The following is a 26,523-nucleotide window of genomic DNA, read 5'->3' on the forward strand; positions in this document are numbered from 1 at the left end:
GTATAGCAGTGCCCAGTGCCTCCATCTCCACGTTTACAATGTGCCCATTCGCCCTTTGACTCTATGGACTCAGTCTGAATGCCATTTGGAACTTGGATGTGGAGGCACAGTCAGAAATGGAGTAGACAGGGGATCACGACGATTCTTTGTCTGCCAGTCCCTAGGCCTTCTTCCTGCCAATCATTTCCAAGAATACTCATCTAGCCCCAATCTGTTCTTTGACAAGTTCTTTGACAGACCCATCTTGATGGCTCTAGATGAGTACATACCGAAGCAAATGGGCCCAAGTCATGTGTTGTGTTTGTGTTCGAGTTTCTTTGTCTTGGGGGGAACCCAGTCTCCCCAACTTTAAAGACCTAACATCGACTCCGGTTGTTGTTGTTTTTTTGCTCCCATGACTTTTTTAAATTGAGCGGAGGAATGATGGACAAAGTTGACGCTGCGCCGTCCGAGAAAGTCGTGCCTCAGCGGCCCCTCGGGTTAGCTGCCGAGCGAGCACGGCGCAATCTCAATGCCAAACTCTCCAATCCGCTGGCCGGTTTCAGTCATAGCGAGCTACGGAATCAGGGCCGTGCTTTTGCTGAACTTCATGAGTTGGGCGATGAGTCCGATATCCGTGCTTTCGAGCTGGGTGCGGTGCTGGCACAGTCCCCAGAACGATATGACAATGTCGCCGGTCTGACGAATCAAGAGAAAAAAGAACTGCGTCGGGAGTTCACCCATCGTTGGTCCCAGCCATGGAAGATGTATGCGGTAATTGTATTATGTTCTCTGTCTGCTGCAGTCCAAGGAATGGGTAAGTGATGATCTGGGTTGATGAAGTCGCGAACCTCGAAAGATAGAAAGGCTGACAACAACAGACGAAACGGTCGTCAACGGAGCCCAGATCTTCTACAAGCATCAATTCGGTATCGGTGATGCATCGTCCCGAAGTACTTGGCTCGTTGGCCTGGTCAACTCCGCACCCTATCTTTGCTGCGCCTTCATCGGCTGTTGGCTAACAGTACCCTTCAACCACTGGTTTGGCCGTCGCGGCACGATATTTATAACATGCTGTTTCTCCGCGATCGCCTGTCTATGGCAGGGTTTTGTCTCCACCTGGTGGGCAATGTTCATTGCACGATTCATGCTAGGTTTTGGGATCGGTCCCAAATCCGCGACTGTGCCGATGTACGCAGCCGAGACAGCACCACCGGCCATTCGTGGCGCACTGGTAATGCAGTGGCAGATGTGGACAGCATTCGGGATTATGCTCGGGTATGCGGCTGACCTGATCTTCTACAACGTCCACTCGAGTACTATCCTCGGATTGAATTGGCGTTGTATGATGGCCTCAGCAATGTTCCCAGCTCTAGTTGTTTGCTGTTTTGTCTTTGCTTGCCCCGAGTCGCCGCGTTGGTATCTGAGCCAAAAGCAGTATTACCGTGCTTATAGGTCTGTCTGTACGCTGCGACACCATAAGATCCAAGCTGCTCGGGACCTATACTATATGCATACTCTGCTGGAGGCTGAGAATAGTATGAAACTTGGACAGAACAAAATGCTGGAATTGGTCAAGGTTCCGCGGAATCGGCGAGCAATGGTGGCATCTGAGATTGTCATGTTCATGCAGCAGGTGGGTGTACTCATTTCCCACCAAAAGGAAGGGGGGAAAGGGATAAAAAGACCCCTCTATAACACTCCACTGAGAGCAGAAAGAGCTAACGTACGTCTATACAGTTTTGTGGTGTCAATGTCATCGCCTACTACTCTTCCGAGATATTCCTGGAGGTCAGTTCAACCTATCAATCCCCTTCTCGGCCACCAAAATCCTAACAAGAGAACACAGGCCAAATTTTCTCCATCAGAAGCCCTAGCAGCCTCGCTAGGCTGGGGCGTAATCAACTGGCTCTTTGCAATACCGGCAATCTACACAATCGACACATTCGGCCGGCGCAATCTGTTGCTACTCACGTTCCCACTCATGTCGATCTCAATGTTTTTCACGGGATTCAGCTTCTGGATCCCCGAAAGCAGCCACAGTGCACGTCTTTCCTGCATTGTACTTGGGACCTATCTCTTTGGCGTAGTCTACTCACCCGGCGAAGGTCCGGTACCGTTCACGTACTCCGCCGAGGCGTATCCCCTCTACGTCCGGTCGTACGGAATGGCCCTGGCTACGGCGACGACGTGGTTCTTCAACTTTATTCTAGGCGTCACATGGCCATCTCTGCTGGCTGCATTCACTGCACAGGGTGCATTTGCTTGGTATGCAGGGTGGTGTGTGGTGGGGTGGTGGCTAGTGCTCTTGTTTATGCCTGAGACGAAGGGCAAGACACTAGAGGAATTGGATCAAGTCTTCTCGGTGCCGACCAAATTCCATGCGCAGTATGGGTTGCGGCAGATTGGGTATTTTGTTCAGCGGTATCTGTTGCGGAGGGATGTTGACCCAGAAATTCTGTATGAGAGGGAGGAACTGGCTACGGCCCAGGACGTTGGATTTAATGCTTGATCGGATGTGGATACGGATCTGATTACGGATCTGATTATGGATATGGATACTTAATCTGAGTTAATTTGAAGAGATGGGTTCAGACATAGATTCAGTGAACATGTGGAACTCCCTTTCATACCTACATGTATGTAGCGGATTTCCTCTGCCACTTCTTGGCTTTCCATTTCCGTCTTAGACTCTTAGTGCTCAGTCCTTGCCGCTTTTTGCTCACTGAGCATCACTTCACCCTGCTCATCCCAAGATATGCACCCCGAGTGAGAGCGCTTACTACGGTGCAATCACACCAATAAACTACGTTCTTGACACCTCGCCATTGCTCTCCGATTAAATATAAGTATAATCTTGGAACAGACTCGCTGCCTATAGCTCCAATCGCTGAGCATCTTCATTTCATTTCTCTATCCCCATTCTTCCTGCCTATCTCAACGATCAGCTACCAATAGGTATCCACCACCCAAGGCCATTGCTCCTAAATTATTCGACAAATTTGGTACTCTACTATTACAATTAGAATGAAGATTTGAGCGAGATAACTCTACAATTTTGAACCCTAGTGTCACAATTATCATAGGTTTCGATAGTGATGGTCTTAAAATAGTCCTTGGATAAGCCAAAAGCTCCTACTATTCCCTCTAATTCAGACTGGTGGCTCGAGTATGTACATAAAAGACCATTGTTAAAGAGTATATTTTCTTTATATTTCTCAAGTTCAAAGCAACGTTCCGCTTCCCTCCCCCGGATCTAACCTCGTTTCCATATTCTTGGAGTGCAAGATATCATCGCGCCAATTGGTAGGCTGTGTGTCCTCATTTTGCCCTACTTACAATGACCTGCAGGGAGGACACTAATTATGCAGAGGCTCCATATCATGCAAGGTGGATATTGACTAGACCACAAATAAGGGGTCGATTATGCGAGAGGATATTGGATACAGCAGAGCCATGGTTTTAGAGTTTTGCTCCGAATCCGAAACACCCTAGCCACGCAAGATATTAGACTATAGATACCTTAGATGGGTCGCTCTCAACGTCAATCTCGTAGAACCATGGATCTGATAAGATCTTCGTAGGTGAAGGCCTCTCCGTGGGATCATACTGCAAAATCCATCGAATAAGCGCTTTCACTTTGTTAGCTTCCTCCTCATCAAGATCCGGACCTGCCCTGTCGGAACACTCTTCCATAGACGTCTGCTCCACTATAAGCGGTTCCTCCCCGGGAGGGACTCCTCCAAGCTGACAATTAAACAGCTTTCTCTCGGCGTAAAGTAGAGCGACGAGGTCGTCCAGTGCTTGAATAATTCGTCAGGGAGGGCACCGAGCTGGGCAGTGAGGGAGAGAAGATGATCGTCATCTTCCATTTCAGAACATGGTATACAGAAGAGTGGCTGTCCGGTGATGAGCTCAAAGATAAGGCAACCGAAGCTCCAGATATCAGCGCTATTATTAACGGCTCCGTTAAGAATCAATTCGGGTGCTCGAAGGCCGAGTGGAGTAACGGGCTTTGTTGGCGGGTCGGTAAAGAAATAAGCTAGTAAGGTCAGTGAGGTATGAGCATTAATACTCGTCAAGCAAAAGGGATAGAGGGACTGACCACCGCCCATATTGACACTCGGACCCATAGGCTCAAGTACTAGGTAGGTTGGGTCCGGTGCCAAATCCCCCGACCCGGGCCCATACCGGGCCCAACGTTAGGTTCACCGGATAACCTAATAAAAACCTGATTAGACCTAACTTTCATATAATTCTCTATATAAAGTGCCTTACTCATCTAAATTGACCACTCTAATTTTCCCTTCTTTTAGTTATATTAAGAAAGTGTTAAGGAAGTGGGCCTGACACCACTCGCAAAACTACCTAAGGAAGTAATGGTAGAGCAGAGCATCTACCAAAAGAGCCACTATGACGACCAACTGGTCGTCATGTCAGGTTACCAACCCAAATACACCCACATAATATGTGGTGTAAGATATATCCTAACCCTTTGCAGTTGGGTTGTAACAAGGATGGACTTAGTGTGAACTAAGTGCATAATAGATGCCTTTACTAAATCTCTAAGTAATCAAACACACTCACTAAGCGCTCACTAAGAGCTTGGGCCCCATCAACTGACACGTGACTACATTGAGCCGCTTGCTGAGCTTGAACGCGGACTGAAATTTACTGAAATCTACTCACTGAGTCGGACTCTGAGCGTCCTCATAAAAGCGGCAGCCAAGATAGGAAAGCCCCACGCGGCAGAGGGAAAACGCTACGTAGAGGTACCTATGTAGGTAGCTGACAAGGTATTGGCTTACTCTGGAGGTAATAAGCGCTTTGATCCCGATGTAGCCATTCCCCCGGAAACGATTGGTCCAGTCTGTAATGCCTCGACTCTAGAGTCTCATTTATTTTTTGTAATGAGGGGACTTTAAGAAGCCCTGCTTAGCGTGCATATTTGCATGGCTCCGGGGGACGACAACTCAGAGACCAAATCTCACCAGTTCACAGCAGATCCGGAAGACTTTCCCCGCCATTCTCTAATTGGTCTCCTTGTATCATTCCGGAATTTCTTATATCGAGAAGGATTGATGTGCACGTAGATTACTTATAGCTTACTTTCGTACTCCGTATGTTGCTCCCCTTTAGGAGGGTTCGCCCAGTACGAGCTTGGCTAGGGTCTACATGCTTGCCCTCTCCTATCAGACCGACGCATCGGCATATTGTGGCGTACCCGGCAACTTGCGCTTATACGCGAACTAAAGCAACCGCCAATCGCAGGATCTTCGGAAAGAGATTGTTCGTTTCCTTGCCTCCAAGAATGGTATTGTCGGTATTGTCTTAAGCCACCAAAAACCCAGCTCACAACAAATCAAACATCGGCATATTCAGCCCTGAGTCGACGGAACGATGCATCCTTTTGCCACAGGGTCTAATATTGGATGATATGAGCAGATAACACCGTGATCGAGATCACTCTAGCGCGTAGACGTATACGGAGTACATGTACCTGTTCTGCGGGCAACCTGACATTCCCGGGGGCCATGAAAAGATTAGTGAGACAGGAATTTCAAAGCAGTCGAAGATCATGTCAGACCTGGTTGTTTTTGTCAAAACAGAGTTGAGATCTACATCCAAGGCATCTCGGCCCCGAAAAGAGCTGGGCAAAGTGGCAACCATAGCCAAACAACATCCCAATCAGGCGAGCCGAGCAATTCGAGATAATCTGATCAGAAGAACGACTCGCCAAGTTCGCCGCTAGCTTATAATTCATGTTTAGAGTTCTACCTATGGCCCTAGATGCATGAAGGTATAGGAACTAGTAATAAAACAAGTTGTAGGGTAAATACCTACATAAACCACATCGAGTTTGTCGCTGTTCCACTCTTAGCTATTGCAATCTACTCCATGCAAAGCCCATGATATTCATAAATATAAATTTCCAATGTCAACGCATGAAGTACAGGATATGTATTTGCACATACATCTATGATCCCGAGCATCACAGCATCAACCTGAAGATAGAGGTACGTCCAATCCTACTATCCTGTATCTCAGCTGGAAATCATGGAGGCTGGAGACAATCCCAATGTCGGGTTGCTACTAATGTCTCCTAGATGGCGTTCAGTTAGACAGATACGGGGGACTCCCGTACTGTAGGCAATATCCCGAGATCTTTCTTTTCTTGGCAGCGTAAGATATTGAACCTTCCCAGGCCCGGGAGAGCCGAAGAACGATTGTTCAGCTGCATAGATTAGATGTCTGGCTTTAACGTGGGCGTTGACATCAGAACTCGCTCTAGCGCTAGTGAGCAGGTTACAAGGATCCCTCTCAGGCTGTAACGACAAGAATACCTCGGCTAGTGGGACTGGGATCTAACGGGTCTGCCTTAGTCGTCCACTTTGGGAACTCGGAGTGGCTGCTAAGCTGACAAGGTCCCAGGCAAAAGCCACCAGCGGTTGCTGAAATGCAGCTCATTTCGGATCAGCTGCGGTGTAATAGGCTAGGCGTAGTGTGCCCAGGTGGGTTGGGGGCGATGAGACGTAGAGTCAGTGGGAGGCATAAAAGTGATGAGCAGATCAAAAGTCGGCTTTCGACTCAATTGCTGTCGTCAGGAGTTGACTGTGTTTGTCGTCGAATCCTCCACGGTGCTTTCGTTCTTTCCCCTCGGAGTATAAGGTCCCTCGAGCTCTTCAGTTCTCATCTCCTCTTACGTTCTTTCGTCCGTCAACTTCTCACTTCCTTCTACCAACCCTCGTTCACGATGTTGCTTAACGGCGTCAGTTGGATACTTGCTTCATGCAATAACTCCTCGATGATGGCTGTTTGGGACTTGTGGGCTCTGGCCTCCGTAGTTTTGATACTCTCTGTCTTACTTTACCGGGCAGTCTACGTGACTATGCCATCTTCGCCCAGAGGACTTTCCCCTCCACACCTGCAACTGCCTTCCTGGAAGATCACACAGTCATTTTTTGCGAAGAGATTCAACTTCATCCAAGATGGGTTCAAGGCCACGTCCTCTTCCATCTATCAAACCAATTTGTTCCGACACGACGCCATTGTGGTGTCTGGAGATGAGAGTCGACATATCTTCTTCAGAGATAAGGCTCTCCATATGTTCGACACTTTCGCGATCAGTGTAAGACTTCTGACCATCGATTATGACTTGAACATTAACGAATTCACCTTCCTAGGGCGGTACTACATTCGACCCACACCAAGTCAGTGGCATAGTCAAACGAATCGCTTCGATTCAACGGCCCGATTATCTTCACCGCGGTGGGTTTATTGATGTCCTATGCATTAGAAGATCCAATGAACTAAAACATAAGAAGTGATCCCACGCTTATTGTCAGATTGTCAGCGCAAAATGGACTCATGGGTCAACGACCATATTCTCGACCCTTGTTCTTCCCTTCACGATGTGTGTGGGCATATGAGCCTTTTCGTTGGTGGACAAGATACTGACAGAAGTGTGATCTTAGGTCACCTTTCAATTGGTCATGCGCGTTGCTTCATCTGATATCGCCAGCGATCCCATGCTTGTATCCCGTCTCAAGCCACTCATTGATGGTGTCGACTCTGTCGCTAATACACACTCGACTCGGTTCCCTTGGCTACCTGGCCCAGTCTTGTTCCACAAACTGTTGTGCTCTCTTCGAGTTTACAGGATTGTTCAAAAGGTCATTCGAGTTAAGAAAAGAAACGGGACCAGGAGGGATGATATGCTACAGCGAATGTTGGATGACGGAGAGGGCACAGCTCCAATTTTCTGGGTATGTTTCTTTATCAAAGCTTTTTTTCCCTTTGGATATTCCACAATTCCGGAAACTGACACTGTACAAAGACCATGCTAGCGGTTCTTCTAGCTGGAACTCGCCCGACTGGAACAATTGGTATGTTAAACATTCACTGGCAGCATGAAGCCACGAAAGACAGCGACTAACAGCTCCTCTAGCAACTTGGATTATCATGCAACTCTCCTGCAACCAACAGTGGTCCTTGGCCGTCCAAGAGGAGATCACGGCTCTTATTTCAACTTACGCCTCCGTATCTCGCTCGGTCTCTGGAAAAGCCCTCACGCAAGCGCTCTCGAAGATCCCACTCAAGGCCTGGGAATCTCAAACCCCCAATCTCGATCTCTGCATACGTGAAACTCTACGCACCTCGGAGCCATACACTGCTATACGAAAGAACAATGGCCCAGATCTCATAATTGGCCCGTACACAATTCCCTCGGGTTCTCTTCTTGTTTATCCGTTCGCAGATGTTGCGCTTAACCCGGTTGCGTATCCCAACCCGACTCGCTGGGACCCATCTCGAGTGGCCGTAAAAGAGACACCATTCATTGGTTGGGGTGCAGGAAATCATGCGTGCAAGGGCCAGCGACTTGGGACATTGAATCTGAAACTCATGGTCGCCTGCGCTCTCATGCGGTTTGATATTACGATCGTTGATAGTCAGGGAGCAAAGATGAATTCCCCCCCCTCTTCCCGATTGGAATGATCCGGCGACCTGTCGTCCTATGGAGGAATGTGCAATCCACGTGGTTGAGAAGTGCCAGTAGAATTGCTGCATGATTTCCTTGCAGAAGGTCGCTGACACTTCATTTAGCGTTTTCTATCCTCTACTATTAGCGAGAATCACCGATTAGCGAGCCAATGACAGTTATGACAATGACAATGACAAGTATCAAATTTTGACAGTATTCAGTAGACAGGGATGAAGTAGACGAGTGTAAAAAAATGAAGGTGACGTTGGGGTTCGCCTCCACAACATGATCACTCTACTTTCATCGCTGGGCGAGTTGGCATTTTCAAGCTTCGGAGTCTGTTCTCCTTCATCTTCGTTGGACTTGTGATAACTAACAATGAAACTGCCTACGCGTGGAGAATGAACAAATCATGGACCTCAGTATGCACAGCACACCCCATCGCATCGACAGCGTTACGATGTAGACAGACACAATCCCACGCTGTGGTAAGCAAAGCGAAAGATACTCGTGGAGAAGATAGCATCGTCGATCATGCTTGGAACAGGCCACATGTCTAACGGAATGGCTTCTTAGGGCATTCTATGGACAGATGCGTGGTCGCATGAGGTCGATATAACCCCTTTGTCCACAAGAGCTGGTGCGTCGTTTCCATTCCATTGAATGACAAGAGACGGAGCTTTGTCTTGGGCTGTTGCTGTTGGAAAGACTCAGATAACCAAAGTACTTGTTTTGAAAGACTACCAAGACCGGATTGCAGACACTGAGTGAATCCTGATTCTGTTCGCACACAAAAGGAACCCTGATATAGGTCCCGGATGATCTGTTCAATGATGTCGATTCCATAATCCATTGAGTTAGGAACAGAACCCCCAATCTGGAATTCATACTGGCACATCATCCGCCACATTCTGCGGGCCGCGTCTGTCGGGTGCTGTACTTCGCCATCCGACAGCCCTTCCGACTCGCATCGCTCGAGATGCTCAGCAAAGGACAGGAAGTTGCTCCAGCTCCGACGTGCGGGGTCTCCGCGTCTGCATTCTTATAAAGCTCTCAATCGTACCCCAAATCCGATCGTGATTGTGTCTCCTGACCTCGTCCTCTTTCTATACCACCCAAAATGCTTGGAAAAATCGCCCTTGAAGAAGCCTTTGCGCTTCCGAGATTCCATGAGAAAACAAAATGGTGGGCGGGCATGTTCGCGACAGACACAGAGAAGCACACAGCGGAGATCAATGATGTCGGTCCAATCCGTCTCGACTTCGCCGAGCGCTACGGCGTCGGTCTCCAGATTCTCAGTTACACCGCACCTGGAGTGCAAGATATCTGGGATGCAAAGGATGCGCAAGCTCTCGCTGTGGAGATCAACGATTACATTGCGGAGAAGGTGAAAGCGCACCCGGATCGGTTTGCTGCTTTTGCGTGAGTACAGTCCCCATAGGTCGAATGGAAAGCAATACATTTACAATAAATGCATCATGCTAATCCTATTCAGCACACTCTCCATGCATGATCCACAAGAAGCTGCCGCCGAGCTCCGGCGCTGTGTGACACAATACGGGTTCCTCGGGGCACTCGTCAACGACACACAGCGAGCCGGTGCCGATGGCGACGACATGATCTTCTACGATAACGAGAAATGGGACGTATTCTGGGCGACATGCACAGAGCTCGATGTGCCATTGTATCTACACCCGCGTAATCCAACCGGCACGATCTATGAAAAACTATGGGCAGACCGGAAATGGTTGATCGGGCCACCGCTCTCCTTTGCCCACGGCGTCAGTCTCCATGTGCTGGGTATGGTGACGAACGGGGTATTCGACCGAAACCCCAAGCTGCAGGTTATTCTGGGTCATTTGGGCGAGCATATCCCCTTCGACATGTGGCGTATTAACCACTGGTTCGAGGACCGGAAGAAGATGCTTGGATTACAGGAAACATGCAAGCGGACGATTCGCGACTATTTCGCAGAGAATCTGTGGATTACGACGTCGGGTCATTTCTCGACTACGACGCTTAACTTTTGTATGGCAGAGGTTGGGTCTGATCGAATTTTGTTCTCGATTGACTATCCATTCGAGACATTTGGGGATGCGTGTGACTGGTTTGATTCGGCGGAGATGTCGAATACAGATCGGTTGAAGATTGGACGGGAGAATGCGAAGAAGTTGTTCAAGCTTGGGGCTTATAAGGATAGTACAGCTTGAGGCTGTATTTCAGAAGATACGTAAAATGAAATTACTTTCATAGCATTTGTTCTCTGACTGGCCTGGTATTTGAAAGACCGCATCAGGAAGTTTGTGAAAATGCCAAAACAAGTCACAATCACTGAGTTACAAAAAAGAAGGAAAAAAAGAGCTCTCATGCATTCATTATCTCATTGGCATGATGCTTGAAACATTGCATCGGGGTATCGAAACGTTCAGGTCGTGCAGTCGTGAAATCATAGCATGAAGTAAAAGAATAGTTCATGCCCCCATGGCCTAGTAGCTCCCCCGTCACTTAGAGAGTGTCAGATCGGTGCGGATCCCTCTCAGCTGGCTCGCGCTGTTTCTTCTCAGCCTCCTGATAATCCTCCCAGCATTTCGTCCAAACCTCCGACGACTCACAAAGGTGAGTCATCGTGGGGGCAAAATACTGCGTTTTGATTTCTTTTGTGGCCCAGGTGAACAACGCGTAGCCCTCAATGCAGGAGCTGATAATGTCCCGGATTGCAACGATATGGCATGCGAGCTCGGAGCGTGGTGGATCTATAGTCTTGTTGATGAGCACTTGACGGCAGCGCAGACGGAGGAAAGGACTGTGCACCCATTCCTCAAACACATCCATGTACAGAAAAAGTAGGCGTCTTTCCAGAGCACGGGGTTTTTTCATGGTCCTGTCACTGCGTGTTATTCAAGTTCAATACCATGCAGAAAGAAAACAGAACATAGAAGACAGGAGACAGAAACAGTAGATGTAAACAGTAAACGAGATATGGCTACTTACTCAGCGACCAAGGCGGCCATCTTGCGGAATTTGTCAAAAGGCGATATATCCTGAAGCGAGATACGCTCCAGAACGGCGGTGATCCGGTTCGTACTTTGCAATTGTTCTTTCAGCAAAGTATCCATCCAGGTCAGATCGGTGAGGATTTTCTTAGAGATAGTCTTTGCATCTGAAACCTCCTTGGGAGCCAGGAATTCCGCACTCTGATGAAAGATGACCGAGTTCAGTTCGAGGGTGGTGTTGAGAAGAGTAATGAACTGGCGACGGGTGATGTCGCGCATCTGGGGGTCGGCAAGTAGATTTCGCAGCTTTTCGAGGGCAACCTGACTAGGGTCAGACGGGTCACTCGGAACAAATGGAATTATGTTCGGGTCAACGTCGTTCAGGCGAATCTGTTGTTGGGCGAATTTGCCGCACGCGTAGATCCATGCCTCCTCCTTGGGTTTCTCGGCCGCGATGAAGGAAGCGACATCGTCGCATGCAGCCTCATCATATTGTGGAAATGCTTCAGTCTCTGGGCTTGAGGCGGCGATGCATGTAGATTTCTCTGCGTCAATATCAATAGCGAGCTGCGAGCGGACAGCCGCGAGGCGCGATCCCGGTGGGAGATCTTCCATGTTGATGAAGATGCGATGAATTGGAATTACGAGGGAGAGCACAGAAGAGAGAAATGAAAAGAGGGGTGATTGCTTTTGAAATAGGTAGCTGGTATTATGTCGCTATAAGCTTCGATTAGGTTATGTTGAGTGCAAACGTGTGAATTGAATAGTATCAATGACCACCTCCATCCTTTTGTCCCAATGCCATGTTCAGTAATTTCCCGCTGCTCAATCCGAAGACGCTAATTGGACAGACTCGAAAGAGTCAGAACGCTCCATATAATTGAGTGGTGGACTGCCTTCCCCAAGAGGCCGCCTGATTGGTGAAGCAGCGAATGAATGAGAACAAAACGCTCTCGGCTCATCCATCTGCCTCTCAGGCAAACCAAACAAGAGTATTGAAGGCAGTAATGTTCTTCGCACATTGACTAATCGACGTCTCATGGGGCAGAGGAGGACGGCAACTTAAGTAGTGCGAGTTCTTTGCTAGAACTAGTCTTTCTTCAATTCAGCGTCCCCATCACCTGGTGGGACATCTGTATCACTCTGATCACCTGGCAGGGGAACGTCCATAACACGTTCGCCAGCCTTCTCTAAAGTGCGCCTACTCCATGATCGGACGCCTTTGTAGACAGCCTGGATGCGATTAGCTAGGTCGGATATCCAACAAGTGACCACACATACCCATAGGAAGGTACCGATGCCAACCATAATCACTAACCAGTTCAACTGCGCGGCCCGGTTACGGCCTGAATTGCGGCCTGAGGCCACAGACCGTAGGTTCCAAGGAAAAGGCGAGAGCGCGAAGATTGCCTTCAGGAATGACAACAGACCCAAGGATGCTAGCCCTTTAAGGAAGTGTTCTAACCAGGACGCATCTTCCTCGACCAATTCAGTGTAAACATCCACGGGGCCCAGGTAAAAATCAATGATGGGGTCAGCAATGAATCCAAGTAGAAATACGGTTAAAAACAGAATGCCGATTGTGAGAATTAGTTGAGCAGTGGCACTACTGATCCACCGTGCCCAGGTTAGACGTTCCAACCGATACTGGAAGCCGCACGTGGGACATTGCCAAAAGTTCCTTCTCCCATAGCTGGGGTCCGCATGGCGCCATGACTGCAGGCAGCCCTCGTGGACATAACGCGAGGAGCCTTTGCATTGACAAGGACTTAACAGACGGCCAGATTCTGGATCGGATGATTCATAAACCACTCGAGGCTTCTGGAGAAATTCCGAGGGTTGAAAAGTGGGCAGCACGCTCTCTAAGCAGATGCGACAGACCCGTGGAGGGTAATTCTGTGTGTCTGCCATGGAATCCTCACATCGAATTTTCCTCGAGCCTTGGTAAAAACAAGCCGAGGGAGAATTACTGAGATCGAATTCTGTACAGAAAGAGGAGAAGACGGAAGAAAAGAAAAAGCAGAAAAGCCCAAGGTGTCCAACCCCCCACGGCTAAGCCCAATTGGGTCACCGCCTTCAGTGAGCTCTACCGCGTCAAACGTCACCCATCTCTGCCTACAATACAGCTCCCCTTCGTTTGATCTTTTCATCTCCTCCTTTCCTCTTGTTGACAGCGAACCATGGCGGACCGTTACTCATTCTCCCTGACTACTTTTTCCCCCAGGTAAGGAGGACTTGTCCCCGGTGAATTGATACCGTACTAACTCAGCTCGATTATAGCGGAAAGCTGGTCCAAATTGGTATGGACCATCACATCTGATCCTACGCATCGATACTGATCAATATAGAATATGCCTTGAACGCAGTCAACCAGGGTGTTACCGCCCTCGGAATCAAAGGTACACGACCCTTCCAAGCTCTCTCTCATACAGGGTCAAGCTGACCACTTCTCGACAGCTACAAACGGCATTGTCCTCGCAACAGAGAAGAAGTCCTCCTCGCCTCTGATCGATCCTCCCTCTCTGTCCAAGATCTCATTGATCACACCAGATATCGGCATGGTCTACGCTGGTATGGGCCCCGACTACCGCGTGCTGGTCGACAAAGCACGCAAAGTCTCGCACACAGGCTACAAGCGCATCTACAATGAATACCCACCCACCCGTATATTGGTTCAGGACGTTGCTCGAGTAGTGCAAGAAGCTACGCAATCCGGTGGTGTGCGGCCGTACGGTGTTAGTCTGTTGGTCGCTGGTTGGGACGAGGGCGTTGAGCCTGAGTCGCAAGAGGCTAAAAAGGACGACCCCGAGGAGAAGACCTCTAGCAAGACTGGTGGTATTCAGAAGGGTGGGCCCAGTTTGTACCAGGTCGACCCTAGTGGCAGCTACTACCCATGGAAGGCGACGGCCATTGGTAAACACGCAACGAGTGCCAAGACGTTCCTCGAGAAACGGTACACTGAAGGACTGGAGCTGGAAGATGCCATCCACATTGCACTGTTGACACTCAAGGAAACAATCGAGGGTGAGATGAATGGTGACACAATAGAAATCGGTGAGATTTGGCTTTCCCCTATCCTAGGAATCGGTGGACATCGACTAACAAACCCCGTAGGCATTGTTGGCCCGCCAGCGGACCACCTGCTGGGCTTCGAGGGAGTGGAGGGCGCTCAGGGACCACGGTTCCGAAAGTTGACCAAGGAACAGATTGAGGACTACCTGACCAATCTATGAACGAGAAACACACCGGGGCATAATTCATGTAGACTTGAATGAAACATTTTCTTTTTGTCTGGGGATTCAATAGTTCTAATTATGCATCACAAGGCCAACCACAGACGGCCAACCGCGTTCTTTCACCGTCCAAATAACCCGACTGACAAAGCTAAGATGCTTGAAAGGAGCTCAAAAAAATGGATCCTCTGTTCTTGTTGGGTTTAAATTAATTCCCTTCAGCTGGAGAGCAGACAAACCAGTCAGATTAATATGGGCGTCCCCCAACGGCCCCCAACGGCTCCGATGCCGGCCAGACGCTATTGAACAATGGCGTTCGATCTGTTCTTTCCATTACCCCAGACTATCACCCCCTATATGGAGTAGGGAACAAGGGGTTCTTTCATTTTTCTTTCTTTCACTTGGAGACACGCACAGACGAATTCACAAAAGACTTGGTAAGCCGCATGATAGGCATTGATCTTTTTCGCCAGCCATACCCTGTACGACCAGTCCAGATCGCAGATCACACACTCCGTTCATTCTTTTCTGCCTTTTCTTCTTTCATTTCTTGGTCTTTTTCACTGTCACTCTTGGCCCATGAGAATATGTGGACATATCAAACAGGATGAATCAGACTCCCCTCGAGTCCAGTCACTCACTCAAGTCCTCCTAAACTCGAATGACGCTCTCCCCCGACCATGTCCGACGTCCCTCAGGATTTACTAGATGGAATCTCCGGCGCCCTCGCAAAAGAGGGTGATGTACTCCAAATGATCCTTGTCACATTCATCGCATTATCATGCTACAATGTCGTCGAGCTACTTGTGCTCGTCCCAGCGACTTTCCGCCGCTGGCGCGGGCTCTACTTCTGGTCATTACTCGCCACCGGATGCCTCGGTGTAGTCCCGTACTCAATTGGCTTCCTGATGAAATTTTTCACGCGAGCCAACTCCGTGCTCTCGGTGACAGTCCTAACCATCGGCTGGTGGACGATGGTAACCGGGCAATCGGTGGTGCTGTATTCACGACTGCACCTAGTGCTCCGGGACGAGGGCGTGCTCCGCCGGGTTCTGCAACTTATTGTCGCAAACGTACTTATCCTACATGTGCCGACAACAATCCTGACCTACGGCGCGAATATTGTACGCACAGGCGATGTGGCGTGGGTGAATGGATACAACGTCATGGAGAAGATCCAGCTGACTGGGTTCACAATACAAGAAAGTCTACTATCAACGCTGTATGTGATTGAGACTGTCAAACTGCTGCGCCTTGGTGCGGACGTTACCTCACGCCCGGATGCCCGAACTATCATGTACCAACTGATCGGGATCAATTGCGCGATCATTGCGATGGATCTGCTCCTGTTGGGTCTTGAATACGCAAACTTTTATGCGATACAAATCACTCTAAAGGGGTTTGTGTACTCGCTCAAACTCAAGCTTGAGTTTGCTGTGCTGGGTCGTCTAGTTGATCTTATTCAAGGATCCAGACATCCGGCTTCTATTGCTATTGCTGATACATTACCTCTGTGCTCGATACAGAGACCGCCTGAAACGCCGGATCGCATCGATGATCTGCCTGAAGACCAGGCTGAGGCGAAGGACTTCTTGGCCCCGCCGGACGGAGGCCGGCTTGTTCAGAGGAGGATGTTTGTGGAGTCTGGGAGAGTGAGATGATGATGGATGTGTAAAAATAATTATGTCTTCGTTACTATTCTAAATCATATACAACTTCATTGTTGATTCATGTTCAGTGTTGCCTCGTTTGTCCATGGAGCTTCTTCTGCTTCTTCCTCTTCTTCTTCCTCTGAATCTTCATCCTGGCTGTCAGCTATCTCGTCCATCTTCCGCTTCTTGGTTGGTGTCTGCGGTAGTTCCGGTGATGCTGGCTTGGAAGATGGAAGATCGGGGGATCCTAATTCAGAAGAGGGCGGTGCAGAAGATAATAAAGAGGATATAGGCGAGGGAGTCGGCGTTGGAGGATCATAGTACTCAAATTCAGGGGGAGACTTTGGTGGAGGAGTCAGAGGCTCAGGTAAATAAACATTTCTCTCTGTTTCATGAAGACCATCCTAGGCAAGTTAGAAGCACAATTCCCATGCAACAGACCAGACAAGACATACCGATTCGATGCAAAACGCAACGCATGTGTCTTCCACTTCCTCGGGCACCGGCTTGCCCACTCGCTTCTCGACCCATGCAAGTCGCTCTTCAGGTAGATCACGATAGACAGCAATGCGGGTTTGAACGCAGGTTTCCCACGCGCCGCCCAACAAGAGTGGCTGCAAAAGCGGGTCAGATTCGCTATTGGGCTTTGCGTAGGATTGATTGATAGCCAACACGGCAATATTCCTCGCAGCAAGTCTAGCTAATTGCGTGACTAGCTCGTTAGAAATATTATATTTGCGATTGACCAGCCATTGCATGTGTGCTTTGTCGGTAATATTATCCTCGGCGAGTTGATCCTTGAGCTCTGTCGTGCCGAGGAAGTAAGCAGGAAATAAATTCGACACTGAGTCGACGACCAGAAGACATGTTTCCGGATGTGGAAAGCCCCTCGGAGGTCGAGTAATTAAGGCTATCAGATGAGCCAGCGTATGCGCACGAAGATAGATGAAGTCATCGAGGTTGACTGACATCTCCTCGAGCCGGGGACTGGGCAAGGGGTACCCCGTATCTGACGGTGTGAGCAAGACAGCGCAGCTGACTCGGGGAAGTGACAGGGACATACCAATCCAGACTACTTTGCCGTCGCGCAGTGCATTGCAGGCGATGTTCAACCTGTTAATGGGTCAGGTCCGACTTTAGCGGTGTGAATAAGAGAGCACTCACGCCAGCGAAGTCTTCCCGGCTCCTGAAGGGCCATGGATTTCTGTAACCTGTCCACGCAGAATCCCGCCTTGTTCTACCTGGTCTGGGAAGCCATTCAAAGCCTCGTCCAGACGCGCCAGGCCCGTCGCGATTGGGTCCCGGGCGGCGGCCGACGCGTTGAGGGACTGCGATGCTGAGATCGAGACCACGGGCACTAGATATAGTTCAATCTTTGTAATTATATTGATAATTTAAGGAAATGAGAAACTACTTACGCGTATCTTCGCCATCGAACCCTTCGAAGCCGTCGAGACCGTCGAGACCGAGAAGGTCCATGTTGATGCTCATGGTGGGCGCATCAGGCTGGCTGGCAGCAGAGCCAGTTTAGGATAGATACGAAGATAAATTCAAGCTCCAATTCTCATGGACTCAGTTTCATCCTAAGAATGCCATAATCATAGCATCGTGATGGCATGTGTGGATGATGACGGTGCAACGATCCGAGATCGGGATTTTTTTTCCTTTCGATCTCGATCTGAGTCCTGCATACTCTCCCCTCATGTTCAATGTCGACCATCCCCGCGAGGGTGTCAGTTCCCCGGTGGATTTGATTGTCATCCTATCATTTCTACCTGTGCTGTTGTTTGTTCTACGGACATGGAGAACAAATAACCCCAGAGGGTGCCGCCGCCTAGGACTTCCACTAGGCCAAAGCAATTTGGACGATGAGTTCGACTCAAAATACAGCCATGGTCTGCCTTACAATCAAGATGATGACGGTCGTCCATCTTGGCGTGTGAAGGCATTGTTCAGCTACCCGCTCAAATCCTGCGGAGCAGTCGAGCTACAAGCCTCCAACGTCGTCCCCACCGGACTCGAATTTGATAGACAGTTCGTGTTTGCAGAATATAACAACGATGAATGGAACATTCGCACTTTGCGCAATGCAGGCTTCAATTGCTTGGCCTTAATTCATCCCGAGATCTGGGTTCCTGACCCTTCTGCCCCCGACTATGACGCAGAGCTGCCAGAAGTTAAGTCGCAGGGCGTGATGGTGGTATCATATCCACGGACGCCACCAGCAGGGTGGCAGGGTTTGTATGTGAAGGTCGGCATGACGCTCAAGATCCTCAAAAGCCGACACACATTCCAAGTCCCACTACTTCCACCTGCGAACTCCAACTTTCCATTAGTCCCAGTCAAGATTTGGAAAGACAAGCCTCTAGCCTACGACTACGGCAAACTTCTCCCGGCATCATTACACACATATCTGGGCTCTGACCCATCAAGAAACACTCTAACACTATTCCGCGCCAGTGCTCTGCACTCACGGCAGATCTTCCGCAATGCGCCACGTAAAGAAGAGCTAGGCTTCCAGCCGAATACAGCCTTCGCAGACGCGTACCCTATCCACCTACTCAGTATGTCCAGCCACCGGGATGTAGCAGCGCGCTGCGCATATGCAATCCCCCAACTCAGCATCCGACGGTTCCGCGCGAACATCATCATTCAAGGTCCAGCTGCCTTCGAAGAAGATTATTGGAAGCGGCTTTCGATCGGTGGGACGGAGATCTACGCTTCTTGTCGGACTGTTCGATGTCGATTGCCTAATGTTGATCCTCTTTCTGGGGATAGGCATAGGGCTGAGCCCGATCGGACGCTGAAGTCATATCGGCGGATTGATGACGGGGATCGGACCAATGCATGTCTGGGAATGCAGCTTGTTCCCGCGAAGGAGGAGTTCGTTATGAGAGTTGGGGACTCCGTCGAGGTGCTTGAGACCGGGCTGCATCAGTATATCAAGATGCTGGCTCCTGGTGAGAAGGTTGAGGGGGTATAGACAAAGATATGTATTCGATAAGTAGACTGTTCTTTATATTTCGAGTTGTATGTCTACCTAGGTAGATTTAGTTGTGTTCATATATCCATTATTGCCGACCTTCCACTGGGATTTAAGAACAGATCAAACTGCGAAATTGGTGAAGCCGTTGTTGGGAATAAACACAGCGCACGTCGTAGATCCGTCGGACCTCCAGTTCTCAGCCCAATCCTCTTCCTTTACATCGCACGACTTCAACCCAACCCTCCTTTCATCACTGATCTAAATATCTGAACCTGCCGCTCAAATGGATGCAAGACAAAGATCCACAGAAATCAAAAAGAAACAAACCGAGATCCTCGCCAGGCTCACCCAAGGCACTCTCCACATCAGCCTCTATATCCGCTCCGACCCTCCTCTTCCAAACGATTTTCACTGGGCCTTCTACCTTCACAAAGGCACCAACTCCATTCCAGGAGGGATAAAGTACCACGTACGAGGCATCGGTGGCGGTTGGATTCCCGGACACGAGGCCACGACAGGGATCTTCGCCGAGAACTTCTTATGTGTGACCATCCAGATCGCGACGATTCCTCAATCGGCACATGAACGTGTGGGTGAGATCATGAAAAGCTACGACGAGTCTCTCAACTCAATGCCAGGAATCACTTGTCGCGTATGGCTGCTCCAGGTGCTGCGTAATCTTGTTGAGGAAGGCTTTGTGCATTGTGATGTCGAGGAGTTGGAGAGGGATTGTTTAGAGCTTGGAAATCAGCATAGCATATCCGCTAGTGCTAATGAACAGCCTCGTCCGGTTGTCGTATCGCGGGTCTCACTTTGAGTTAGCAATGGTGTTGACTCGGGTTTATAGTGGGTACTTGTGCCTTGCATACACTGGAAGTCATTGTGCCAAACCTGGCATACGTTACATATCATGACAAGTTTATATGCATCTGCGAGATCTTGATGCACAGGGAGTTTGGATTTATGCATCAAATTAGGTGATACCAAATATGCTCCAGCTAAATGTAAGCAAGAGGATGACTACGGCAAAAAACAACTCCCATGTTCTGCTACATGATGGTGCGCTAGGTGAGGTCCAAGAGAGTATTCGATCATGCACATGAGAAATTCCAGGAAAATACCCGAGGGGATCTCGATATTATGATTGCAATAAAGATATTGAAGGTAGCGCTAAAAATGCCAAAATCCCACACCGAACTCCATATATGACGAGATGCCACAACTATATATAATGCGCGATATATCAAACACTTGGAGCAGCCGGCTGATCCATCTTAGCAGTCGACTGATCATGGGCACCAATCTGCACGCGGTCGTCATCCGACTCATTTGACTCAAAGATAGCAGGAATTTCCTCGGGCTCGTCGGGAATGAAGAGGTTAAGGAAGATGCCAAGAAGCGCACAGATAGCGAATCCGTTCTCCATGATCAAGTTAACAGCATTGAGCAGACCTTCGAGGGCATGGTTGTCACCCTTGTAGGAGAAGAAGTAACCGAACCAGTCGGGAACGAGAGTGACGCCCATTCCAATGGCGAAACTAGCTGTGAGAATGAACCGGTTGCGGCGAGTGAAATCGATAGAGACGATGATACGCAGACCACTAACTGCCACGGAACTGAAGAGGAAAGCGGTCATGCCTCCTAGGACGGGGCTGGGGATTGAAACCAGCGCAGCGGCAAACTTGGAGAAGATTCCCATGATAATCAGGAACAAGCAGCAACAGTAGCCAGCGGTACGATTAGCGCATTTGGTAAGCGCAATGACACCGTTGTTCTGGGCGAAGACGGACATCGGGCTGATAGTCATCAAGCCTGCCATGAGACAGGTGAGACCGCTACCCAGGACACCGCCTTGAATCCGAGAATCGAAGGTAGGACCCTCAACCGCGAGTCGGGAGACGTCGCATGTTGCCGTGATATCACCAATGGACTCCATCATGATAACGATGTACAGCGCAAGCAACGGCAAAATCAGAGGCGGATAGATCGTCAGAGGGAACGTGTGGACCCAGGCGAAAGAAGCCACCGGTGCAACGGCGATACCAGAATCATCGAAGTAGTTGCATGCCGCGGCAACGATTGAGCCAACCAGCAGACCAACAATTACAGAGCAACTCTTGAGGATTGGGGGACCCCAGCGCTCGCAGATGATGATCGTGACGAAGACAAGGAAACCCAACCCAATGAACTCAGGGCTTCCCCAGGGCAGAGGGTGGGGAGCAGAGGGGCTTGGGCACAAAGCGCGAGCGGCGGGATTAGCTCCGCATCCCGCGCCACCAGCCCAATCTTGCATCGCGGACTTGATGAGTGAAGCACCAATCAGAAGAACAGTGGGGCCGGTGACGAGAGTCGGGAAGACGCGAGCAAGGATCTTGCTACTCATGAAGGACATGCCGATTTCGAGCAGCGCACAAAGGCATGAGGTGCCAAGCAAAGCACCGTAGCCCCTGGGGCAGGGAAGCCTAGTTCCGTCCTCAGAGGTGGGACAGTAGCCCGATTGATACATCTGGGAGAAGGCACCCTGTGCGACTGTAATGGTTGAAAAGGATGTACCTGATTGAACCAATCAGCATCCAATGTAGGAAGCGGGGATCTGAGAAAGAGGTGAATATCAGGGATTCTTACCAACAACCGAGAGCAGTCCGGTTCCAATGTAGTATTTGGTGCCCCAGATACGAAGCCGGAACATCTGAGCCGCACTCAGAACGCCGGATACGATCAACGAAGTTGAGACCAAATATTGGTATAGTACATCGTCGAAGTTGACACCGGCTGAGCCGCCGAGCAAGATAGGTGGTGAAATCACTGATGCTCTTAGTCTTCGGTTGGAACATGTATGAGTATACGCTACTCACCACCAGCCAACATCGCCAGTGCATGCTGCAATCCCAAAATCAATGCGAGAACAACGGGCACGCGGTCCTCGAGACCGAAGAAAGGTGCAGATTTGCGGGCTCGCTTGGTAAATGGCAGTCGTGGAATGAAAAGGTATCCATAATCGTAGTCTCCTAGCAAACCCTCACTGTTGATTGTCAGTTCCGGGTCGATTTGACGCGTCGTTTGAACTCATACCGCGTAGTGAAAGTCTGCACCGCGCGTCGGAAATGGTCGCTGATCGTCCGCTTGGGCGTCTGATCAGGGCCAATCTGGTCCGGACCGTCCATGGTGAGAAAAGAATGGAATACCTAGGAAGCACCTAGAATATCGACAAAATTAAAGGTCAGGGTAGACCTTGGGTAGACTTTTGAAGTTTTCCAAAGAGAAGAAAAAAAATTTCCCAAAAAAAAATGGCTATAACCCTAAAAGTTCGGGGTGAATTTCGGCCCCGGGTGGAGAAGGTACCCAGAGATGAATGACTCAAAAAACGTGGAGTACATACCCAATGAACGACCTAAATACACCTCTTCACCTCCTGCAACTACCTACAACGTCGGGAGGCGTTATCGGATCGATGTAAGAGCCATTAGCAAGAGCATTGCATAAAACCTGTTGGCCGCTGGACTGGGAGTTGGAAGGCCGACTTACCTATCTCAGTTGCCAGTCCACCAATCACCGCGAAGAGATCCCAAGTGGGACCGGATAAGTGTCCACGGGTGTGGCAAAGAGACCGAATCCTCCAAACACAGCACTTCCTAGCCCTTCCTCGCACTTCCTAAGATCTACAACATACGGAGTCTCCCTGTTCCCCCTCCTCGGGGCACTCCGTATGCTGCCCAAACAGGTTTCCCCCGGACATGGCCAACGGAGCCTGGGTGAGAGATCCCTCTATCGGTCTTGCACCCAGTGGATCGGTAGTTTGCGGATTGTCTGCAGGGGAATCCCGCCAGATGAGGGGGTTGGCTCTCCACAACTCGGAAACGATCAAAGGTTATCTGCTATCTTGCTATCGTGGTATCTTTCTGGGGTCTATCTGAGATCGTGCAGTCGGAGGGCGCCGTAGAAACTGCCAGGGATAGTGGAAGACTCCGATCTCCCCAGCTGCACCATAGCCCCTATCAGCCATGGGATGTCGTAAGGATGTATAGTGCATTTGAGGCTTTTCTGGTAATCAAAGACGTAAGGTCAGATATTGCAATTACTCATAACTCGCAGTGATCTCAATCCCATTGGAAGCCCGTGTTGGTCATTGGCGGGTTCCCAGATCATAGCGGCTGAGCGGCGTGGTATACGTTGGAGCATCCCTCGGGAAACCCGCAGTGTTCCAGAAAACCCATGTTGTTCCCCAGACTACTTACACCGTTGGACCTCTTCGTACTACGGAGTAGTGCTGGTTCGCTGGGGGCAACTCTGTGCGCCATGATTTCTTGCCTAGGTAAGTCGTGGGCTGAGCAGATCCCAATAACCATGTGATGGTTGCCATGGACTCCGTACAACATGAAACAACCAATATGAAACAACCTCTCATTCATCTGTTTTCCACAGTTCCGTGACTTCGCCCTGGATTCGCTTTTTGCCATGGGATACATTCATCTGTCACCCCCTTGGGCTCTGATTCATTATTGAATCATGATCTGCTGGGCCTCAAGGGCAAGTTGATCCGACTTGTGGGTGCCACTCTCAGACCCGTCAGGACAAACAGATGGAATCGATTGTAATTCGATGAACGCCGGGAAAATTATCTCAGCAGCCGCCGTTGTTGGATATGGAAATCGATCTGTATGCGATGATTTCATGATTTATACGAGGTATGGGTGATCGCCGAAGTTCGGTGCTCTTTCGGCTCAGACAAGGGCTATCCCCATATCGAGTCAGCAATGTAGGTACCTAGGTATCCTGTAAGGAACGCAGAAGGGTTTGGCCACTCCCAACCCGTGAGAGCTACCAATGATTGGATTGTAATATTATGGGATATGATTGGACAAGAGAGAAGAATATCCCTAGAAAACCCGAGGGCTACCAGGCCCTCCATGGACTTGGACAGGGCTGGGTATGTCGGCTGCTGACCTAATTTGCCATCCGGCGCTGATTGGCCTGAGGCTGCCCTGGGCTGCCTGAGGCACGAAAGCGTTGGGGCTGGCCGGACCCAACATTCGCCAGAAAGCGCTGAGGCGCGCCACTCCCGAGAAAACGCAGCGCAAAAGTCTATCAAAGCGAGCTTATAAGGCGTTCTGTCCTTCGTTCTGCTTCTTTTTTGCCTCGGGATCTTGTGACGTGCAATTTCCGCATTCATTTGATTCGTCTTTTGCCCAGGTTTCCCCATCTACGTTGGCGATCAGTGCCCCGGCTCCCCAACGTTGGTCCTAAGTGGGCCCCAAGTATAAAAATCCTTTGGTCCTCCTGGACAGAATTTCCATCCTTCTTCACACACACACCATGTCGTCCAAGCCCGATGTCTCGCGCCCGCGGGCGACTGACACCAAGAAGGTGCACATCGCTGATACTCAGATGACTCGCCAGAACTGGTACAAGCATGTCAACTGGCTGAACGTCGTTCTCATTCTCGGTGTTCCTCTCTCGGGCTGTATCCAGGCCTTCTGGGTGCCTCTTCAGCTGAAGACCGCCATCTGGGCAGTCATTTACTATTTCTTCACTGGACTGGGAATCACAGCTGGTAAGTAGTCACCCTTCACACGAGAGTCCAGTCGAACATGATCTGACCCGAATTACCAGGATACCATCGCCTCTGGGCCCACTGCTCCTATTCCGCCACCCTTCCTCTGCGTATCTGGCTTGCTCTGGTTGGCGGCGGTGCCGTCGAAGGCTCTATCCGCTGGTGGGCTCGTGACCACCGCGCGCACCACCGTTATACCGATACCGAGAAGGATCCCTACTCCGTGCGTAAGGGTCTGATGTACTCGCACCTTGGATGGATGGTTATGAAGCAGAACCCCAAGCGTATTGGCCGCACCGACATCACCGACTTGAACGAAGACCCCGTTGTCGTCTGGCAGCACCGCAACTACCTCAAGGTCGTTCTCGGTATGGGACTGATCGTGCCTATGCTTGTCTCTGGTCTCGGCTGGGGTGACTGGTACGGCGGCTTCGTGTATGCCGGTATCCTCCGCATCTTCTTCGTGCAACAGGCTACTTTCTGTGTCAACTCGCTGGCCCACTGGCTCGGTGACCAGCCCTTCGATGATCGCAACTCACCCCGTGATCACGTTATCACCGCTCTGGTCACCCTCGGCGAGGGCTACCACAACTTCCACCACGAGTTCCCTTCGGATTACCGCAATGCTATCGAGTGGCACCAGTATGATCCCACCAAGTGGACCATCTGGACCTGGAAGCAGCTCGGCCTGGCCTTCGACCTGAAGCAGTTCCGCTCCAACGAGATCGAGAAGGGCCGTGTCCAGCAGCTGCAGAAGAAGATCGACCAGAAGCGCGCTAAGCTCGACTGGGGTACTCCCCTGGACCAGCTTCCCGTCATGGAGTGGGATGATTATGTCGAGCAGACCAAGAACGGCCGTGGCCTGATCTCCATCGCGGGTGTCGTTCACGATGTTACCGACTTTATCAAGGACCACCCCGGTGGTAAGGCGATGATCAAGTCCGGCCTTGGCAAGGACGCCACTGCCATGTTCAACGGCGGTGTCTACTACCACTCCAACGGTGCTCACAACCTGCTTTCTACCATGCGAGTCGGTGTCATTCGTGGCGGTGGTGAAGTTGAGATTTGGAAGCGCGCTCAGAAGGAGAACTCCGAGTATGTGCGTGATGAGACAGGCCAGCGGATCATCCGCGCCGGTCAGCAAGTCACCAAGATGCCCGAGCCTATCCCCACTGCGGATGCGGCTTGAACTTCTGATGACTTTTTCTTATCTTGCATTTGAGGGTCGGTGTTGGCGTTTTTCTCATTTTTCCCCCTGTCTCATTAAAAGCGGCTTATGACGCACTTCATAAATAATCTCTCATGGATTAGAAACGAACTCTCATGATTTCTCATATACCTGCGACTTGTGTTCTGTAGTTGTAGATGTGGTAACTCTCAGATTGGGCAGGTGTAGCCTTCAACTTGAAGAAAAGGCAAAGTGCGGGGTGCTTAGGCTCCATCACATGCCCTCGCTTGGGAGTATGTACACCGTCTATGATCTACACTGGACATACATTTGGTATATAGCATCAGTCCTCGGTGAGGCGCACAGTCTACACTACTCAGGTGAGGTGGCGATACTTCCATGATAGCAGCTTGCGAAAGACATGGCAAATACGACTGGAACTAATCGTGTAAACAGGGCCGAGTATCTTGACGGTAGTA

The 26,523-nt window shown here is 50.0% G+C and overlaps 13 protein-coding genes across 13 annotated transcripts; 8 read left to right on the top strand and 5 right to left on the bottom strand.

Annotated features, from left to right (window-relative positions):
• Positions 1-423: 423 nt before the first annotated feature.
• Positions 424-2,491, top strand: N7457_002001 (uncharacterized protein; the record flags this gene model as incomplete). The annotated part of the gene is made up of 4 exons (XM_057173047.1): positions 424-796; positions 843-1,615; positions 1,720-1,770; positions 1,829-2,491. The coding sequence occupies 4 exons, from the start codon at positions 424-426 to the stop codon at positions 2,489-2,491; spliced, it is 1,860 nt and encodes a 619-aa protein (XP_057033198.1).
• A 1,198-nt stretch (positions 2,492-3,689) lies between these two features.
• On the bottom strand, positions 3,690-4,094 carry N7457_002002 (uncharacterized protein; the record flags this gene model as incomplete). The annotated part of the gene is made up of 2 exons (XM_057173048.1): positions 3,690-4,021; positions 4,085-4,094. The coding sequence occupies 2 exons, from the start codon at positions 4,092-4,094 to the stop codon at positions 3,690-3,692; spliced, it is 342 nt and encodes a 113-aa protein (XP_057033199.1).
• Positions 4,095-6,868: 2,774 nt separating this feature from the next.
• N7457_002003 (cytochrome P450) lies at positions 6,869-8,475 on the top strand (the record flags this gene model as incomplete). The annotated part of the gene is made up of 6 exons (XM_057173049.1): positions 6,869-7,108; positions 7,164-7,248; positions 7,305-7,393; positions 7,455-7,745; positions 7,817-7,865; positions 7,928-8,475. 6 exons carry the CDS (start codon positions 6,869-6,871, stop codon positions 8,473-8,475), a joined length of 1,302 nt encoding a protein of 433 aa, XP_057033200.1.
• Positions 8,476-9,581: 1,106 nt separating this feature from the next.
• Positions 9,582-10,671, top strand: N7457_002004 (amidohydrolase family protein; the record flags this gene model as incomplete). The annotated part of the gene is made up of 2 exons (XM_057173050.1): positions 9,582-9,883; positions 9,957-10,671. 2 exons carry the CDS (start codon positions 9,582-9,584, stop codon positions 10,669-10,671), a joined length of 1,017 nt encoding a protein of 338 aa, XP_057033201.1.
• Positions 10,672-10,966: 295 nt separating this feature from the next.
• N7457_002005 (uncharacterized protein) lies at positions 10,967-12,069 on the bottom strand (the record flags this gene model as incomplete). The annotated part of the gene is made up of 2 exons (XM_057173051.1): positions 10,967-11,342; positions 11,453-12,069. The coding sequence occupies 2 exons, from the start codon at positions 12,067-12,069 to the stop codon at positions 10,967-10,969; spliced, it is 993 nt and encodes a 330-aa protein (XP_057033202.1).
• Positions 12,070-12,543: 474 nt separating this feature from the next.
• Positions 12,544-13,365, bottom strand: N7457_002006 (E3 ubiquitin-protein ligase MARCH; the record flags this gene model as incomplete). Its single annotated transcript, XM_057173052.1, has 1 exon — positions 12,544-13,365. The coding sequence occupies one exon, from the start codon at positions 13,363-13,365 to the stop codon at positions 12,544-12,546; it is 822 nt and encodes a 273-aa protein (XP_057033203.1).
• Positions 13,366-13,634: 269 nt separating this feature from the next.
• On the top strand, positions 13,635-14,687 carry pre8 (proteasome core particle subunit alpha 2; the record flags this gene model as incomplete). Its single annotated transcript, XM_057173053.1, has 4 exons — positions 13,635-13,678; positions 13,735-13,754; positions 13,803-13,853; positions 13,912-14,687. 4 exons carry the CDS (start codon positions 13,635-13,637, stop codon positions 14,685-14,687), a joined length of 891 nt encoding a protein of 296 aa, XP_057033204.1.
• A 680-nt stretch (positions 14,688-15,367) lies between these two features.
• On the top strand, positions 15,368-16,348 carry N7457_002008 (uncharacterized protein; the record flags this gene model as incomplete). The annotated part of the gene is made up of 1 exon (XM_057173054.1): positions 15,368-16,348. One exon carries the CDS (start codon positions 15,368-15,370, stop codon positions 16,346-16,348), a length of 981 nt encoding a protein of 326 aa, XP_057033205.1.
• A 56-nt stretch (positions 16,349-16,404) lies between these two features.
• Positions 16,405-17,830, bottom strand: N7457_002009 (uncharacterized protein; the record flags this gene model as incomplete). Its single annotated transcript, XM_057173055.1, has 4 exons — positions 16,405-16,743; positions 16,795-17,452; positions 17,504-17,696; positions 17,758-17,830. 4 exons carry the CDS (start codon positions 17,828-17,830, stop codon positions 16,405-16,407), a joined length of 1,263 nt encoding a protein of 420 aa, XP_057033206.1.
• Positions 17,831-18,041: 211 nt separating this feature from the next.
• N7457_002010 (MOSC domain protein) lies at positions 18,042-19,322 on the top strand (the record flags this gene model as incomplete). The annotated part of the gene is made up of 1 exon (XM_057173056.1): positions 18,042-19,322. One exon carries the CDS (start codon positions 18,042-18,044, stop codon positions 19,320-19,322), a length of 1,281 nt encoding a protein of 426 aa, XP_057033207.1.
• Positions 19,323-19,608: 286 nt separating this feature from the next.
• Positions 19,609-20,142, top strand: N7457_002011 (uncharacterized protein; the record flags this gene model as incomplete). Its single annotated transcript, XM_057173057.1, has 1 exon — positions 19,609-20,142. The coding sequence occupies one exon, from the start codon at positions 19,609-19,611 to the stop codon at positions 20,140-20,142; it is 534 nt and encodes a 177-aa protein (XP_057033208.1).
• A 426-nt stretch (positions 20,143-20,568) lies between these two features.
• N7457_002012 (nucleobase:cation symporter-2 family protein) lies at positions 20,569-22,489 on the bottom strand (the record flags this gene model as incomplete). Its single annotated transcript, XM_057173058.1, has 4 exons — positions 20,569-21,878; positions 21,951-22,130; positions 22,181-22,347; positions 22,398-22,489. 4 exons carry the CDS (start codon positions 22,487-22,489, stop codon positions 20,569-20,571), a joined length of 1,749 nt encoding a protein of 582 aa, XP_057033209.1.
• A 2,149-nt stretch (positions 22,490-24,638) lies between these two features.
• On the top strand, positions 24,639-26,065 carry N7457_002013 (stearoyl-CoA 9-desaturase sdeA; the record flags this gene model as incomplete). The annotated part of the gene is made up of 2 exons (XM_057173059.1): positions 24,639-24,876; positions 24,936-26,065. 2 exons carry the CDS (start codon positions 24,639-24,641, stop codon positions 26,063-26,065), a joined length of 1,368 nt encoding a protein of 455 aa, XP_057033210.1.
• Between the last annotated feature and the right edge of the window lie 458 nt (positions 26,066-26,523).

The sequence above is a fragment of the Penicillium paradoxum genome (genome assembly GCF_028828445.1).
Source record: "Penicillium paradoxum strain IBT 22861 chromosome Unknown utg000003l_segment0_segment0, whole genome shotgun sequence".
Lineage (NCBI taxonomy): Eukaryota > Fungi > Ascomycota > Eurotiomycetes > Eurotiales > Aspergillaceae > Penicillium > Penicillium paradoxum.